This window comes from Panulirus ornatus, chromosome 19 (genome assembly GCF_036320965.1).
Source record: "Panulirus ornatus isolate Po-2019 chromosome 19, ASM3632096v1, whole genome shotgun sequence".
Classification (NCBI taxonomy): domain Eukaryota; kingdom Metazoa; phylum Arthropoda; class Malacostraca; order Decapoda; family Palinuridae; genus Panulirus; species Panulirus ornatus.
The window spans coordinates 1,930,529-1,945,098 of record NC_092242.1 but is presented as its reverse complement, the minus strand read 5'-3'; the positions used below and the strand labels follow the sequence as shown (position 1 = coordinate 1,945,098).

General features: G+C 41.4%; 1 protein-coding gene across 1 annotated transcript; it reads right to left on the bottom strand.

Annotated features, from left to right (window-relative positions):
• Positions 1 to 569: 569 nt before the first annotated feature.
• On the bottom strand, positions 570 to 3,962 carry LOC139755308 (uncharacterized). Its single transcript, XM_071673428.1, has 3 exons — positions 3,842 to 3,962; positions 3,321 to 3,352; positions 570 to 1,825 (listed from the first exon to the last, which is right to left on the bottom strand). The coding sequence occupies exons 1-3, from the start codon at positions 3,878 to 3,880 to the stop codon at positions 847 to 849; spliced, it is 1,050 nt and encodes a 349-aa protein (XP_071529529.1). The 5' UTR covers positions 3,881 to 3,962; the 3' UTR covers positions 570 to 846.
• Between the last annotated feature and the right edge of the window lie 10,608 nt (positions 3,963 to 14,570).

Below are 14,570 nucleotides of genomic sequence, written 5' to 3'. Positions count from 1 at the left end.
CCTTAGCTTCTCTACAGCTGCCCTGACCTAACTGGACTGACTTAACTTTGTCCTTTGTACAGACACCAGAAAGTTAAATTCATATCTCTTACAAGAACAGTCTCCGACTAAGAACAAATATGTTTTTCTATTCCATCTACAATGAATGAATTAATGCATGTAGGAATGTATTGATCTTACTTCCAACGAAATCTGAAATTGTGTAAACCCATGAGGGTTGAGCCATTGTTATCGCAGGTGCAGTGATGATAATGGTGTACTGAAGAAGAGTAAAGCGAGTGCAAAATGACCCAAGCTAGACTAAGGCCGGACGCAAGCTTTTCTTCGCCATCAAAACGGTATGCACAGAACAGTGTAGGTACAGTTGTGTAGCATGATTGCCTGGTTCTTCAAGTCGCTAACCTTCTGTCAGTGTTATAGCTTGGGTGCCCGGATGATCTCTGTCGAAGAAGGAGCGGAGTTAGGTAGGTAGCTGTGCAAGAGCCACAACAGTCCCCTCACCGTCCACAACAAGAAAAGTCATCGGGAACAAATAGGCTGTCAAGTGAAAGGTAAACAAATAGTGAAGATTCAGAAATCAGACAAGTTTATTATGCAGCAAATCACATTCCTGGGGAAAATTCATCTATGAAGTTTTACATTACACACACACACACACACACACACACACACACACACATATATATATATATATATATATATATATAAGTGTGTGTGTGTGTGTGTGTGTGTGTGTGCTTTACCATAGTTCAAGAGCAAGATCAAAATTAAGAACTCCTCGATAATCGTAATGAACGAGACCAACACACCAAGCCAGTACAGGGGTCAAGTCAGGGTCGTTGGTGATTAACAGTTGAGGTCAGCGTGCCCGGGACACTGAGTGTAGTCGAAGGAACAGCCGTCAAGTCCTGGGACACATTTCTTTTCGTTGATGTCGAAGCGATTCCCCTCTGGGCAAGTCTTCGTCGAGACAGGCTCTTTACCTACCTCTGTGCACAGATGGTACTTGGTGCAGTCTGCCGGATCTTTGACTATGCCCACTCCTGTACATAAGTCACCTGGTGAAGTAGACCCTGAGCCCACGACACTACACTTTTCCGCGCAGCTGCCGGTACTCTCGTCGAAGTATTCGCTTCTTTTGCAGGGCACTGACTTGACGGTGCCATCTGGGAGGCAGGTGTAGGACCAGCTACAGTCGTTGGGGTTGACTTTGGTGTCCGTTGACCCATCACAGGCCGGGGTCTCAGCCGGCTCCTCGCTGAAGGAATCTCCGCTTTCTTCACATGTTTTTGAATCACTGTTGAAAGTCTTGCCATCAGGACACTGGTACATATCTTGTGTTGGTGGGCTGGTAGAAGTATCACAGAAGATGAAATACGTGTTGTTGTAGCTGTCTGCAGCTAATCCTAGCTTATCACACCTACATCTTATTGGGTCAGTTTCGAAACTGTAAGGCAAGCAAGCACCTCCGCCAAATCTCTCGTCATCCGAGCAGATGTCCGATTCACCACACAAGGTAACATAAGCCTTGCCGTCGATACACTGGTAGGCAATCTTACAGTGGTGACATCCCGTGGAGCCACTGTTTTCACCGCAGAGGAACTGAAGAGACGGGATCGGCACGCTGCCCCTGGGGGCCTTGATGACACAATTAGGCATCTGGTCATGGGAAACACAGCGACGCTGGGAGGGAGAGTATGGAAAGCCGAAGCAGTAACCTTCCCTGGCCTCCAGCCGACCATCGGCGCCCGTCGGGAGGCAATCCACGTAGCTGCCGCAGTCGTCGGGGTGTGGAAACCTCCCCTCCGTCTGGCACTGCAAGGTACTGCAGGGATGAAGAATGTGCGAAAGTTAGGATCAACAAAAACCAACTCTTTTATGGTTGAAGTATCATGAAAACTTCCGGCAAATCACGTGATAAAGAGAAAAAAGTTTAGGGAGTAAGAAAATAAATTTAAGTAATGCTATCAAAAATACTCTTACAAAAGACTTAACGATAGTTTAATGGCTCAGGACGTTGAACGTCCTGAGAAGAAAAGCCCCACACACACTCACCTTTATGCCCAACACATCTATATTCAAGAAGGGAAACAGAATTCTTCGCTGCGATATGTTACAGCAAGAGTATCACTTGGCTACAGATACATGTGTCAAATTATTGAAAAGAATCTAGGAAAGTATTTGGTACAGTATAACAAAATATAAAATGATCAGAAACTTGTTAAACATATACTGGAATATTGCATTGTTAAGTGTCATATAGGACGTATGGCTTGTCCTTTGGGAGAATTGAGAGAGGGCGTAACTGTTGTCTGTAGAGTATTGCTCCTGAAGGTTTCTTTTTATTTCATCCAGGATTTCCTGGTCCCTATCGGAGTGATGGGTCTTGTATGATTAATGGTTTGTACGATCCAGATGATGTGATGTACTTAATAATACTTTGTGTATTGTGCCAGACAGTGAGCACCGTACATTCATCCCGCCCCCTGAGGACCATCATCACTTCATAAACAAATGAACATAAAAGTACATACCTTGCAGAAGAAGAACCTTATGTACCGTTCATGGAGACAATAACATTAACACATGAGAAACAGATTTCTAAGGTTCTTTCTTTCACATTTTGTTTGTGAGACATTTGAAGAGAATAGTCTTCGTGAAATCTATCATGCTTGCGAGATTCGTCCTGTCCTGCATATCACGTTCAGGGAAACAGTTAAACTCAAGAACGGAGAGCCACACACACACACTTGAAACTAAGTGGATGGAGGGAAGGAGATAGTTTACTTCAGTACGTAAAAACAACATAATGAAGTGTGCTGAGAGCGACGAGAAGCTTGCGTGTCCCTCAGTGAAGATGATGAAGATCATTCTTGGTTAGTGGCGGGTACGAGAGCAGGAAACTTATTGAGAAAGTATCTGGACTCACCTGAAGACATAGTCTTGTAAAGTGATACAAAGATGTGGGACAGGAGCGTGAAAACGAAATATGACACACAAACATGACGCAGAGATGCACTTCATAAACTGTTACTCATGAATAATACATGATGTAAGAACATGAATAAACAACAAAGTTTGTGTCCATAGCATAATGATATGTTATATATTTATGACACACACACAAACACACACACACACACACACACACACACACACACACACACACACACATGCATCAGGAAATATATGTAACAAAATAAAAGGAGAAAATTGCTTCGAATTCTGACTAGAATTAGCCAAAGGAACGGAACGGAATATGAAAACATCACATGACATCGATCTTGACACGAGAGTAGCACATGACTGGCACAACTCACCCTCCTGCAACCGTCACCACATGGCACACAACCTAAGGGAGAGGAAAGCGATGCAATAATGATTTTCCTCAACAGCAGAATAAACTTTGTATTATAATCAATTTATCTTTATATTCAAGTAGAATCTATGATCATCTGTATGTATCATCTAATACATCTGTGTTACTCAGCTCGATGAAGACAGTGTTTGTCTTCATGTATACTTAAATGAAAAAACTTGTACACATTCATGTGTTTTAATGCATTAGTGACTATCATTGTAACATGAGGAAATAGTCAGGCATACAGAACATTTGAGATGAATGTGATAAATGGAGAAACCTGTAATACAATGTTCTGCTTCATGAAATGAACACAGTAAGTGGCAATTAGTGAGACAATGAATTCATATGAGTGGTTAACAGTTACAGTAGGAGCTAATGTATTAATGATACATTAAGATCTACACGAACTTCAGTACTCAGGTCACTAAACACAGAAACAATGTTCTCAAGCAATTACATGGGTCACGTAAGACTCACCAGCAGAGTGCCAAGAGAGAGTAAGATGCTGCCAGACATGGTTGAGGAGTCGGAGTGTACATCAGGAGGACAGACCGTTGTATATATACAGGGTGCTGCCCCCTACCTCTACTGGCATACCTTCATACCCCGCCCACCTCACGCCGGTAGACCACCTCTAAGATAATGAGGTAGTGTTAGGGTGAGGATTTTGTCACCATTGTAATGATGGTTTTGGTTGGTGATGGGATGATGTGACGTGGCACTGGCTTACTGTACTGGGGTGGTGTGTGTGGCAACAGTGCCTGGCATTAGTGAGGGTGGAGGAGAGGATGAAGCTAAGGGGGCAAAGGCAAGGGACGGTGGCAGGTTGTTGGTGGCTTGTATGGTAAGGTTGTAGTTTCACGCTGAGGAGAGCTGTACCCTAGAGTGATGGGGAGGGTTGTAAGTTGGTGCTAAATAAGGTTGTACGTGAGGTGAAAGTAGACTATAGATGGTGGTTAGGAAAAGCTGTAGATGGATGTTGAAGGAAAGTTTTCATTATATGATGAAGAAAGCTGTGAGGTAATTTAGGAAAGGCTGTAGGTAGGACGTCGGAGAAAACTGGAATGGGGTAATGAACATGGATAGTGACGTAATTCCATAAAGACTCGATTAATAAAACCTTCTGAAGTCGACCATGGGGTCAAATAACTTATATAAATTCAAGTGAATAACATGAACTTCACTATCTTCATCCTAAGCAACAGTTCACCCAGTAAGGCTAACATAGGAGGCATCAGACAGCAATGGGTGCTGTTGTTAAAGACACATGTTCGTCTTCTTTCAACCATTACACAATTCTATTTGTCATCAGGCAAATGTTACTACAGCACGCTAATTGTGATCTATATTTTTCATCGGATCATCTTTATTTCTATCAAGCACAACTGTTTTCCCATTGCTATGATTCAGGAGAAGTGATGAAACAATTTACAACAGCAATACACCTGATGCTTTGTACGCCGACACCAGCTTAACTTGACTGCTATAATCCACGGTAATAACCAGCTCTCACAAGGGGGCTATGTCACTACACTCATAAAATCATATTAAGGAACGGCGCTTGAATCACTCATGTTTAACTAGACGGGAGAGGAAGGGTTAAAGAAAGGATAAAAAGGGAAAAATGGTTCAGTGTGATGAGAGAGTAGTCACTGTGTATGTATATTAGATGAGAGAACATTTTTGGTGAACACATTATTTCAGTGCGATGTCATTTATGCTACTTAGAGTCTTGCTGAATAATTGTTTCATAGTTCATAAGTTACGAGAAGTACGATCGTTACTGGACCAGGTAAGTCAACGCAGGAGCAGAGTAAGGTGGGCTCCTCTGGGGAGGAAAGGTCCACGACGAGGCTGTACTGTTTCCCATGTGATGATAATGATACACCATCGTCCGAGGTGACATCGTTCACAGTGTAGATGCTTACAAGGGGATGGATGTGTTGGAAATAAAATGTTTGAAGACAATATGTGATGCGGGGGGAGGGGGTTGGCTGAATAAGAAATCAAAGGGTAAGAGAAATGTGATGTAGTAGAAAAAAAACAAGAATGTATGAGATAGTTGAAGAAGGTGTGATGAAATAGTTTTGACATATGGAGAAGATACGTGAGGAAAGGTTGACAAAGAGCGTTCACATATCAAAAATTTTCAGCAGCCCCTGTTCCTGTTCCCCAGTCATTCCATAACATTGGTCAATGAAAGGGGGGAGGGGAAACTCCCCTTAATCATTTCATAGCACTGGTCAATGGCGGAGGAGGGGAAGGGGGGGGGGGGTTGAGCACTGTTAGTAATTCCAAAGTAACTGTCAATGGAGTGGTAGGGGGAAGTCCCCTCATGGTTGAAGAATGTTTCTTTCGGCTTTTGACCAATATTGGTCATCTTTTTTATATTTACGACATTGATGGTGTTACAGAACAGATGTTATATTTGTATAATAAAATTCTACTTGATTCACTGTAAAATATCACACAAAAATGCATTCGTGCGTTATTTTGTGCCTCCCGTGTTCTAACATCGTAGCAGAGTTCTCCAGTTATTATTACAAGTACCTTTGTGTCAAGATCCTCATCCCTCCTGGCAGTGATGCTCCATCATGTGCACTTACAGAACACAAGGACCATAACCTGATCATCGCTCGTTCATTGATACAAGGAGGAAATGTACGCAGAACACACAAGGAAATGATATTACAGCACGAATCTGGTCTGCCAGTGGAGTTCCCTCACGTAGTTTTCTATCAGAGTGTGATCCAATGTTTCAGCTTGTGAAGTTAAATCATTACGCCGCTGACTAAGGTTCAAGATCACTTGTCTTCTCCTATGACCGGGAATGTGCAAAACGACAGTTCTGTATTCTCTTCACATGAATCTGTGCAGTGTTTGCCTCACAGTTACGTCTGCAGTATGTTTGATAGCACCTGTTCCTCCCTCAGTACAGACACATTACAGGTACCCAGTGTCATTTCTAATATTTCTTTTTTCCTTTTTTGATGGTGACACTCGCCAGACACGTGCCCTCCATATCACAACTGTCGTGGGAGACACGTCACCGCTGGAGATATCATGGTATAAAACACGTGTAAATGAGTCACGTCAACAAGTCATAAACAGAAATTCCTCCCAAGATTAGCACTATAGTGCCGGACTTTCCAACTGCCGGTCCACCAGGGGTGATTCAACTTAAGGATCAGCAGGGTTTTACACAATGAAAATTGTTGATCAAGGAAAGAGGATGACAAAGAAGAAAATTCGATTTAGCTTATATTCTGTTGTCAAATTGACAGCAATAGTAATGTTTCAAATGATACGTCTTCATTTTTGATGGAACAAGATCAAGAGAGAGTCGAAAGAATTTCTCATCGACCAATACCTTGATGCAGAGGCCTTGTGTTCGTTGATCGTGTATTTGTATTAGTTCTTGTTGAATCTAGAATGAACAAGTAATATTTGAAACTGTTTACCTTAAACTGTTACGTCTGATCTCAAAAGTTGCTCGTAACTTTTGGGAGCAAATATATCTGTATCGTCAGTTAAGGTTTTAAGGTTTAATCTTCGGGTTGTGTATAATCAGTTCTGCGACACATTAAGTTTCATTTTAGGAGTCTTTATATAGCTTTATATAGCTTAAACTCTGTATATCATTACAACTTAGATATCATGTTTGGAGCTTTATGTCTGTAATGTTTGAAGCTTCCACACAGAACCTCAACCATTCATGTCTCCCACCAATGTCGGGAAAATATCATTTTTGTTTTGTTTTTATTATTTCTTTTACTATCAAACAATCAAATGTAGGCCCACGAGTGACCAGCGCTCCCCCCATGCTGGAGAAACGGGTTAGAACGATTAGTAATTACATAATGCTAATTGTACCCAAATGTAATGATTATCATTATGTATTACAAGTAATGTTTGTTTCCTTCCTGGTGACCTACTGACGTCATGACATGTTGGAGGGATGTTGCTGTTCCCGATCACATCCCAAGCTCGAACCATCTTGAGGAGCCCGATGATCACTCAGTAATCATCCTCATCTTGATTTGTTATGAATGTATGGAACGTCATATTCTGTGATAACACATTACCAGTATATTGCATTATTTGTATCAGGAAATAAATGATTCTCTGTCTGGTTACCAGTGTCACTGTAGGAGGTTCGATTCCCTACACTAGCCCGAGTCACTGAAGGAGGGACTGTTCTCTGCACCAGCAGGTCTCACTGCAGATGGTCTATTCCCTACACACAAGTTACCTTATATCATTATTACTCACGTCGAAGATATGCAATGTGTTGGCGTCAAACTGTAGGTGACGTAGTGGCCTTGCAGTCATAAGTAAAAAAGAATATTTTAGATATTTGATTTGCCTGTGTCTCATCATATATTGCTTATGGTAAGAATGAATCTTATGGTTGTTAAACGAGCGATGAAAATCAGTGTATTTGCTGTTGGATGCATGATCGATATCATAGGTCCCATTATATACCTCACTGGTATTGAAAAGTAAATCGTGTAGCGCTTTATCATCTACCATAGTCCACAGTAAATACTTTACTGTTTTCTCTGGACGAACTAAGAAAAATGAATATTTGAAAGGATAACCTTGTCATTACAAAAATGATTACTTCAACCTTTTTTTCGAAGGAAGTACAAGAGGACATCAAAGGACATATTGATGACGCTGTCCAGCCGAGTTAATGACAGAGAATGAGAATATGATGACAACATACACAGATTACCTGGAAAACATAGAAGAATAAAGTGCTTGGCCATCTGGTATATCCTACTAATGCTCATATAACATAATGTAGTGTAATTCTTATTCCTGTAACTAAATATCATATCCTTAGATCTACGATTTTGTAAATCAATGTAGCGTGCGAACCAGAGCAAACAACACAATAGAAGCAGAAATAAACAGTCTTAAGTATCTACGCATTAAGTAACGACAGGACATCTGCAAGATACAGTGCCGTTTTGACACAACAACAACAATGCTACTACTACTACTACTACTACTACTACTACTACTACTACTACTACTACTATTACTATTACTGCTACTACTACTACTACTACTACTACTACTACTACTACTACTACTACTACTACTACTATTACTATTACTACTACTACTACTACTACTACTACTACTACTACTACTACTACTACTACTACTACTACTACTACTATTACTATTACTACTACTACTACTACTACTACTACTACTACTACTACTACTACTACTACTACTACTACTATTACTACTACTACTACTACTACTACTACTACTACTACTACTACTACTACTACTACTATTACTATTACTACTACTACTACTACTACTACTACTACTACTACTACTACTACTACTATTACTATTACTACTACTACTACTACTACTACTACTACTACTACTACTACTACTACTACTACTACTATTACTATTACTACTACTACTACTACTACTACTACTACTACTACTACTACTACTACTACTACTATTACTATTACTACTACTACTACTACTACTACTACTACTACTACTACTACTACTACTATTACTATTACTACTACTACTACTACTACTACTACTACTACTACTACTACTACTATTACTATTACTACTACTACTACTACTACTACTACTACTACTACTACTACTACTACTACTACTACTACTACTATTACTATTACTACTACTACTACTACTACTACTACTACTACTACTACTACTACTACTACTACTACTATTACTATTACTACTACTACTACTACTACTACTACTACTACTACTACTACTACTACTACTACTACTACTACTACTACTACTACTACTACTACTACTACTACTACTACTACTACTACTACTACTACTACTACTACTACTACTATTACTATTACTACTACTACTACTACTACTACTACTACTACTACTACTACTACTACTACTACTACTACTACTACTACTACTACTACTACTACTACTACTACTATTACTATTACTACTACTACTACTACTACTACTACTACTACTACTACTACTACTACTACTATTACTATTACTACTACTACTACTACTACTACTACTACTACTACTACTACTACTACTATTACAACAATTTACTCTAATCTGATGATGTTATTCTGTTTCCACTAGAATGGTATCTGGTGATGAGTACATCTTCCAACACAATTGTATATTGGATGGTTTTAACCAATCAGCTGCGACCTATTTCCCAGCTTTTTTCAAGGTTTCATGTGAGGACTGAACAAATACAGCAATGTGAAGTGACCGTTAATTCGTGCTGTCATGGAAAACAAGTTTACCCGGCAATTGCTTATCGATCATTAGCGCTAGTTTACCTCACCTCCAATTATGCGAAGGAACTACAGAAAACGCTCGTGTAAACTACTTTCCCACTTTGCAATATCAAAATTCCGCGTCTGTTAACATGTACGCGTATAACCATCATACTGTTTGCTACACACATGTGTACAATCAAACGTGCCCATTTGTTTCGTACAATCTGTGATGTATAAGTATACATATAGTTGTGTGAGGATACAGATTTATGTAGTAAAACACATGTGTGTATTAAGACCATCATACTAACAGGTGCCTGAGTGTGGTGTTGTGGACGTTCTGGTGAGGCTTCTCCTCCCCTGGGTCCTACATCTACAGCTCCTCTGATACATGTAGCCACAGGAGGAGCAATAGTCATTACCGACTTCCTTCCTTCCCTCCTGGCGGTTGCTGGGCTCTCTCTCTCTCTCTCTCTCTCTCTCTCTCTCTCTCTCTCTCTCTCTCTCTCTCTCTCTGCCTTTCTAATTTTCCGGTCAGGACGTAGAGCCATGGTAAGGAGGGGGCTACATAAGGGAAGGAAGAGAGATGGGTAGAGGGAGCATAGGGAAGAAAGGGTATATAAGGAAATGGGAAAGGGATCGAGGAAGGGGAGTAGAACCTGGAGAGAAAAAGACACATAGGAAGAATCGACAGAGTACTGAGAGGAGGAGATACAGAAGAATGGTAAAGAGAAATAAAGAGTAGCGATAAGAGAGGGGTAAGAGGAGGAGGAAAGAGAGAGAGGGGGGGGGGACTTCCTATATATGAGTACCTCTTCATAGATTTTTCCGTTAGGCATGGCTACTGCGCAGGGCTCGCGGCAGGAAAGTTTACAGTTAGCCGTTGTAAAGTGTTATGTGTAAGACGGGCAGAGTGCGCCCATGTGGACTGACTGTCAGCAACCCAGGTTTATGTGAGTCGGAAAGGAAAGACAAACCTGAGTCAGGGAGGGGAAGCGAAATGAGAAGGGGCAGTACTTGTCCTTTCTTGGCTGGTAACTGCGTATGGTGATTCATGAAGAGATAGAGGAATAGCTAAGTAGATAAGCAGAGAGATTGACATATGGATTGAGAGGTAGTTCTAGACTGATTGAGAGATGGATGAGGTGGACAAGTGTGTGCATTTCTTGGTAAATAGAGAAATAGGTATTTAAGTAAAGACTGATATGGCTGGACGGCAACAGTTTGATGGGTGAATGTAAAGAAACCGGTTAATCGATTGGTCTCTCGACGAACTAGCATTTTGATTTAAAGATAAAAAGATCTACAGAGAAAGACTTATAGAGTGGTAATGAAACACGCAGTTAAACTCTGACGCTCTACGAAATGTTTCCACAGCAGAGGTGAAAAAAAAACTAATTACACCAGGAGATTCAAAATCTTAGCGCTAAGTGTGCTCACTTCGCTGGAGTGTCTCCTCTGTTTATCTGGAGGAGGCGAATCCTCGTAGAGGAGGAGAGGTCGTACTCAGGCGAGGAGAGGGGGAGCTGGGGCTGCAGTGGTCCATGTTTAGGGACGTGTCAAGATGGTAAGTCCAGAACACGTTCACAACCAGCCTGAGGGAGAGGTAGCAACGAGGGCGTGCTGTTGATGCTGCTTGACGAGTCGCCGACGGCCAGCGGACGAGGAGAAGTGACAGGAAGTTCACTTAGGACGTCTTGATGTTGAGGAGAGAGAAAATGGAGGGAGATGACGGTTGGCAGGAGTCTTCGAAGTTTTGACTGCTGCAGGCGGTTAGAAGGCCGCTTATAGGCCGAACTGGAAGTTTTCTAGGACCTCTTACCTCGGGGAAAAAAGGTTAAGGAGTGCCCCGTGGAACGTTAGTTGATACACTGGAGAGCGGGGGGCGTGGAGTGGCCCCGGGGAAGGGGGTTGCCCGGGGGGCTTTTGCTGTTGAAGGCGGCCGAGGAGGTGGGTCTTGTCGGCTATTCTTGTTTGTTTCCTTCTACGTTGTGGGTCGGAGTATGTGACGGGGGCGGGACGGAGGGAACGGCATCACACGGATGGACGGAGGTTCAGGACAGGAGAGACGAGTGACGCTGATGAAATAAAAAGATGGAAGGAGAGAACTGATCTGAAGAAGAAAGGACGCGTGAAGTAGGATGAAGTAGGCAACAAAAGGGTAAAGGGAGCGATTGAGTAAAGCGAAGGATAAAATGTTATCAAGTAACGTGGAGGGAACAGGGCAAGAGGTAGAGGAAGGTTTGAAGAGAAGTGACACAGGTGAAGTGCACCAACACGGTCGGGAATGGGGTGAAGAAAACGGGAAAGGGAGGGAGAAGGTGAAGTAGAATAAAGAGGTTAGTTGCAGGTAAAAGAAAAGGTGAAGCTGGAGCGGATATGATGGAGAAAGGAGATGAATAGAGGGAAAAACATATGAGATAATTCATCACAACTTATATAGACACGTCAAACGCAAACCAAAAATCAAAGAAAGATTATCAAATATTTTCCATTCGCTGCTTCATATTCAGGCGAGTAGTGCAAGGGTTCGGAACCCGTCGGTCGATAAGCGTCGTCATCCCCAGTCGTATACACCAGGCGAGGATTCCTTTCTGTATCGGAAATCTGTAACTGGTGAGGCGCTCTTTTGAGACGATGCCTCTGACGAAATGTCTCTTCTTCCCTTGATTTTGTTCCTGAGTTGCCATTCTTGGTATTCCTGGTACGCCATTTATTGCCTGAAATGTTGAGTTTTTCTTTTTAGTAACCTTGGTGCTGCCAACCAAACAACTTTTGATATACTTTTGCCCAAAATACTCGATATTAGTATTTTTGTGCAACAGATTACTATATCTTAATCTTATTCATACACTGGCTTTCGACTAGTGCAGGCATCATACTGCTCATCATTTCCTGGTATCATCCTTGAGCTACCGTCCTTGGTGGTTCTGGTATGGTATGGCATAGCCAGTCGACTCCTGATTTTGTCTCTAGCTCAGACCCTGAGATCAGTTCCTGGTGTGCCAAGCTCCGCTGCTGTGGGGAAGGAGAGCACAGCGGAGGGGAAAAACATCAAAAGATTTCTATAAAGGCGAAAACGAATCTCGGAAGATTCGGCTGAAATGAAAGTAAGATTTCTCATCTGACTGTAGAGTTCAAGTTGAAAGGAAGTAACAAGTTTCAGTATAATGTAGTGCTGATGTGTCTTTGATCGAATTAGACACATAAATGACCAAAGAAAAACAAGGTACTACTTTGAGGATTTTTTAGTGTCGAAATATCCAGCCTTTATTCTCACCTCAAGTTACGGAAGGAAGAGAAAGCATCCAGCACTTACAGTTGTGGTCTGAGCCGATTAAGATCATTATACGGAATAATTAAGATAAGTTACAAATTTTGAATGAATAAAGTTAATCAGTATGCTGCAAGGTCAGTTTAGTTAACTATTGTCTTAAACACATATAGAATGAGATTAAAACATTAGAGAAACACAGAACACAGAAAATTGATTATTCTTTTTGTTTTCAGTCGACAAAAATTAGTTTTGACTGATGCTGACAAATAGATTTGTCACATATTTATCAACTTTATCTTAAACTCTACCTGGTAATAGAAAGGGAAATAGGAGACCACGACTTAATACATCAAGTGATTCAGTGTGTTATGAGGTACTTGAGGTCGTTATCATGGGCGAGTACATGAAGCATTTTTTCTATCCTATAAATGGTAATCAGTCCCTTCATAAGCAACTTTAAAGCAATTTTGAATTAAAGAGAAATCAGAAGAAATAAGATCCTGTTCAGGAAATTTCACTGGGTATTGACATCCTGTTGTTTGAAATTTCAAGACAAGATCCTAAAGGAACTGTCTGAAAAGGTTCTTGATCGATCTTGGAAAACAGATTTAACTATTCCGATCCACAGATCTTCCTGTTTCAAACTGCACGGTAAAGGGTTTAACTTCTTCAGTACCTGGATTCTAACTTCCATTTGCGAGAAAAAGGCCACTGTCTGAGGTCGGCAGCCTTGTTACGTTTACAAGGGATAAGGAGTTGCAATTGTGGAATGTGGGAGGAAGGGAACTGCAGACTGGGTGGGTAGAAGTCATTATTTTGTAGTGGTGTTGAGTTTGGATGTCGAAGACCTGAACAGCCCTGCTAATTCGAAAGGAATGACAGAATGGTTTGATATGGTTCCGTCAGGCCAACTGTCTCCAATTGTAGTGTTTTTCAACAATGGCAGATGCAGTGTTTTGATGACTTACGGTGCATGGCAGAGATCTTTCTCATTCATTGATCCATGTAGCATTCTAGAGTTCCTTATCGGACGATATGAAACAAGAATAGGATGTTTCTGGTGGATACATCATCGATCTACACAGTTGTACCTCTTTAGGGACGAAAATGGAACCTCTTGAAAGACGAATCTTGTGTTCCTCTTGGGACGAATCTGGGGTTTCTTCTGGGACGAATTTGGAGTTTCACTAAGGACGACCGTACAGTTTCTCTAAAGGACGAATCTATGGCCTCCCCAGAGATGGAACTAGGGCCTATCTAAGGAGAAATCTGGAACCTCCTTAGGGAGGAAGCTATGTGCAGCCTTCCCCTAAGGAAGGATATACCCAGCTTGTACTCCTCCTGATCAAGGTCTTCACTCACCCTACACACAGCAACTGCCGTAATGTTGACTGCAGGACGGACAAGTGTACTTTAAGTCGAGATTTTCCACAGATTTCAGTGTATAAAGAATTAACTGTTGCAGTTTTGTAATGATCCATCTGTGCCCAAGGTATATATTTTTCTTCTTTAACATTATGGAAACTTAAAGCGTTACCCTCTGGTTTGGGTAAGCTCTAGACTACATTAGTTCCGGTACCCGACCCATGGAACATCAAATCTATTTCTGAGTTGGTTCACAAAC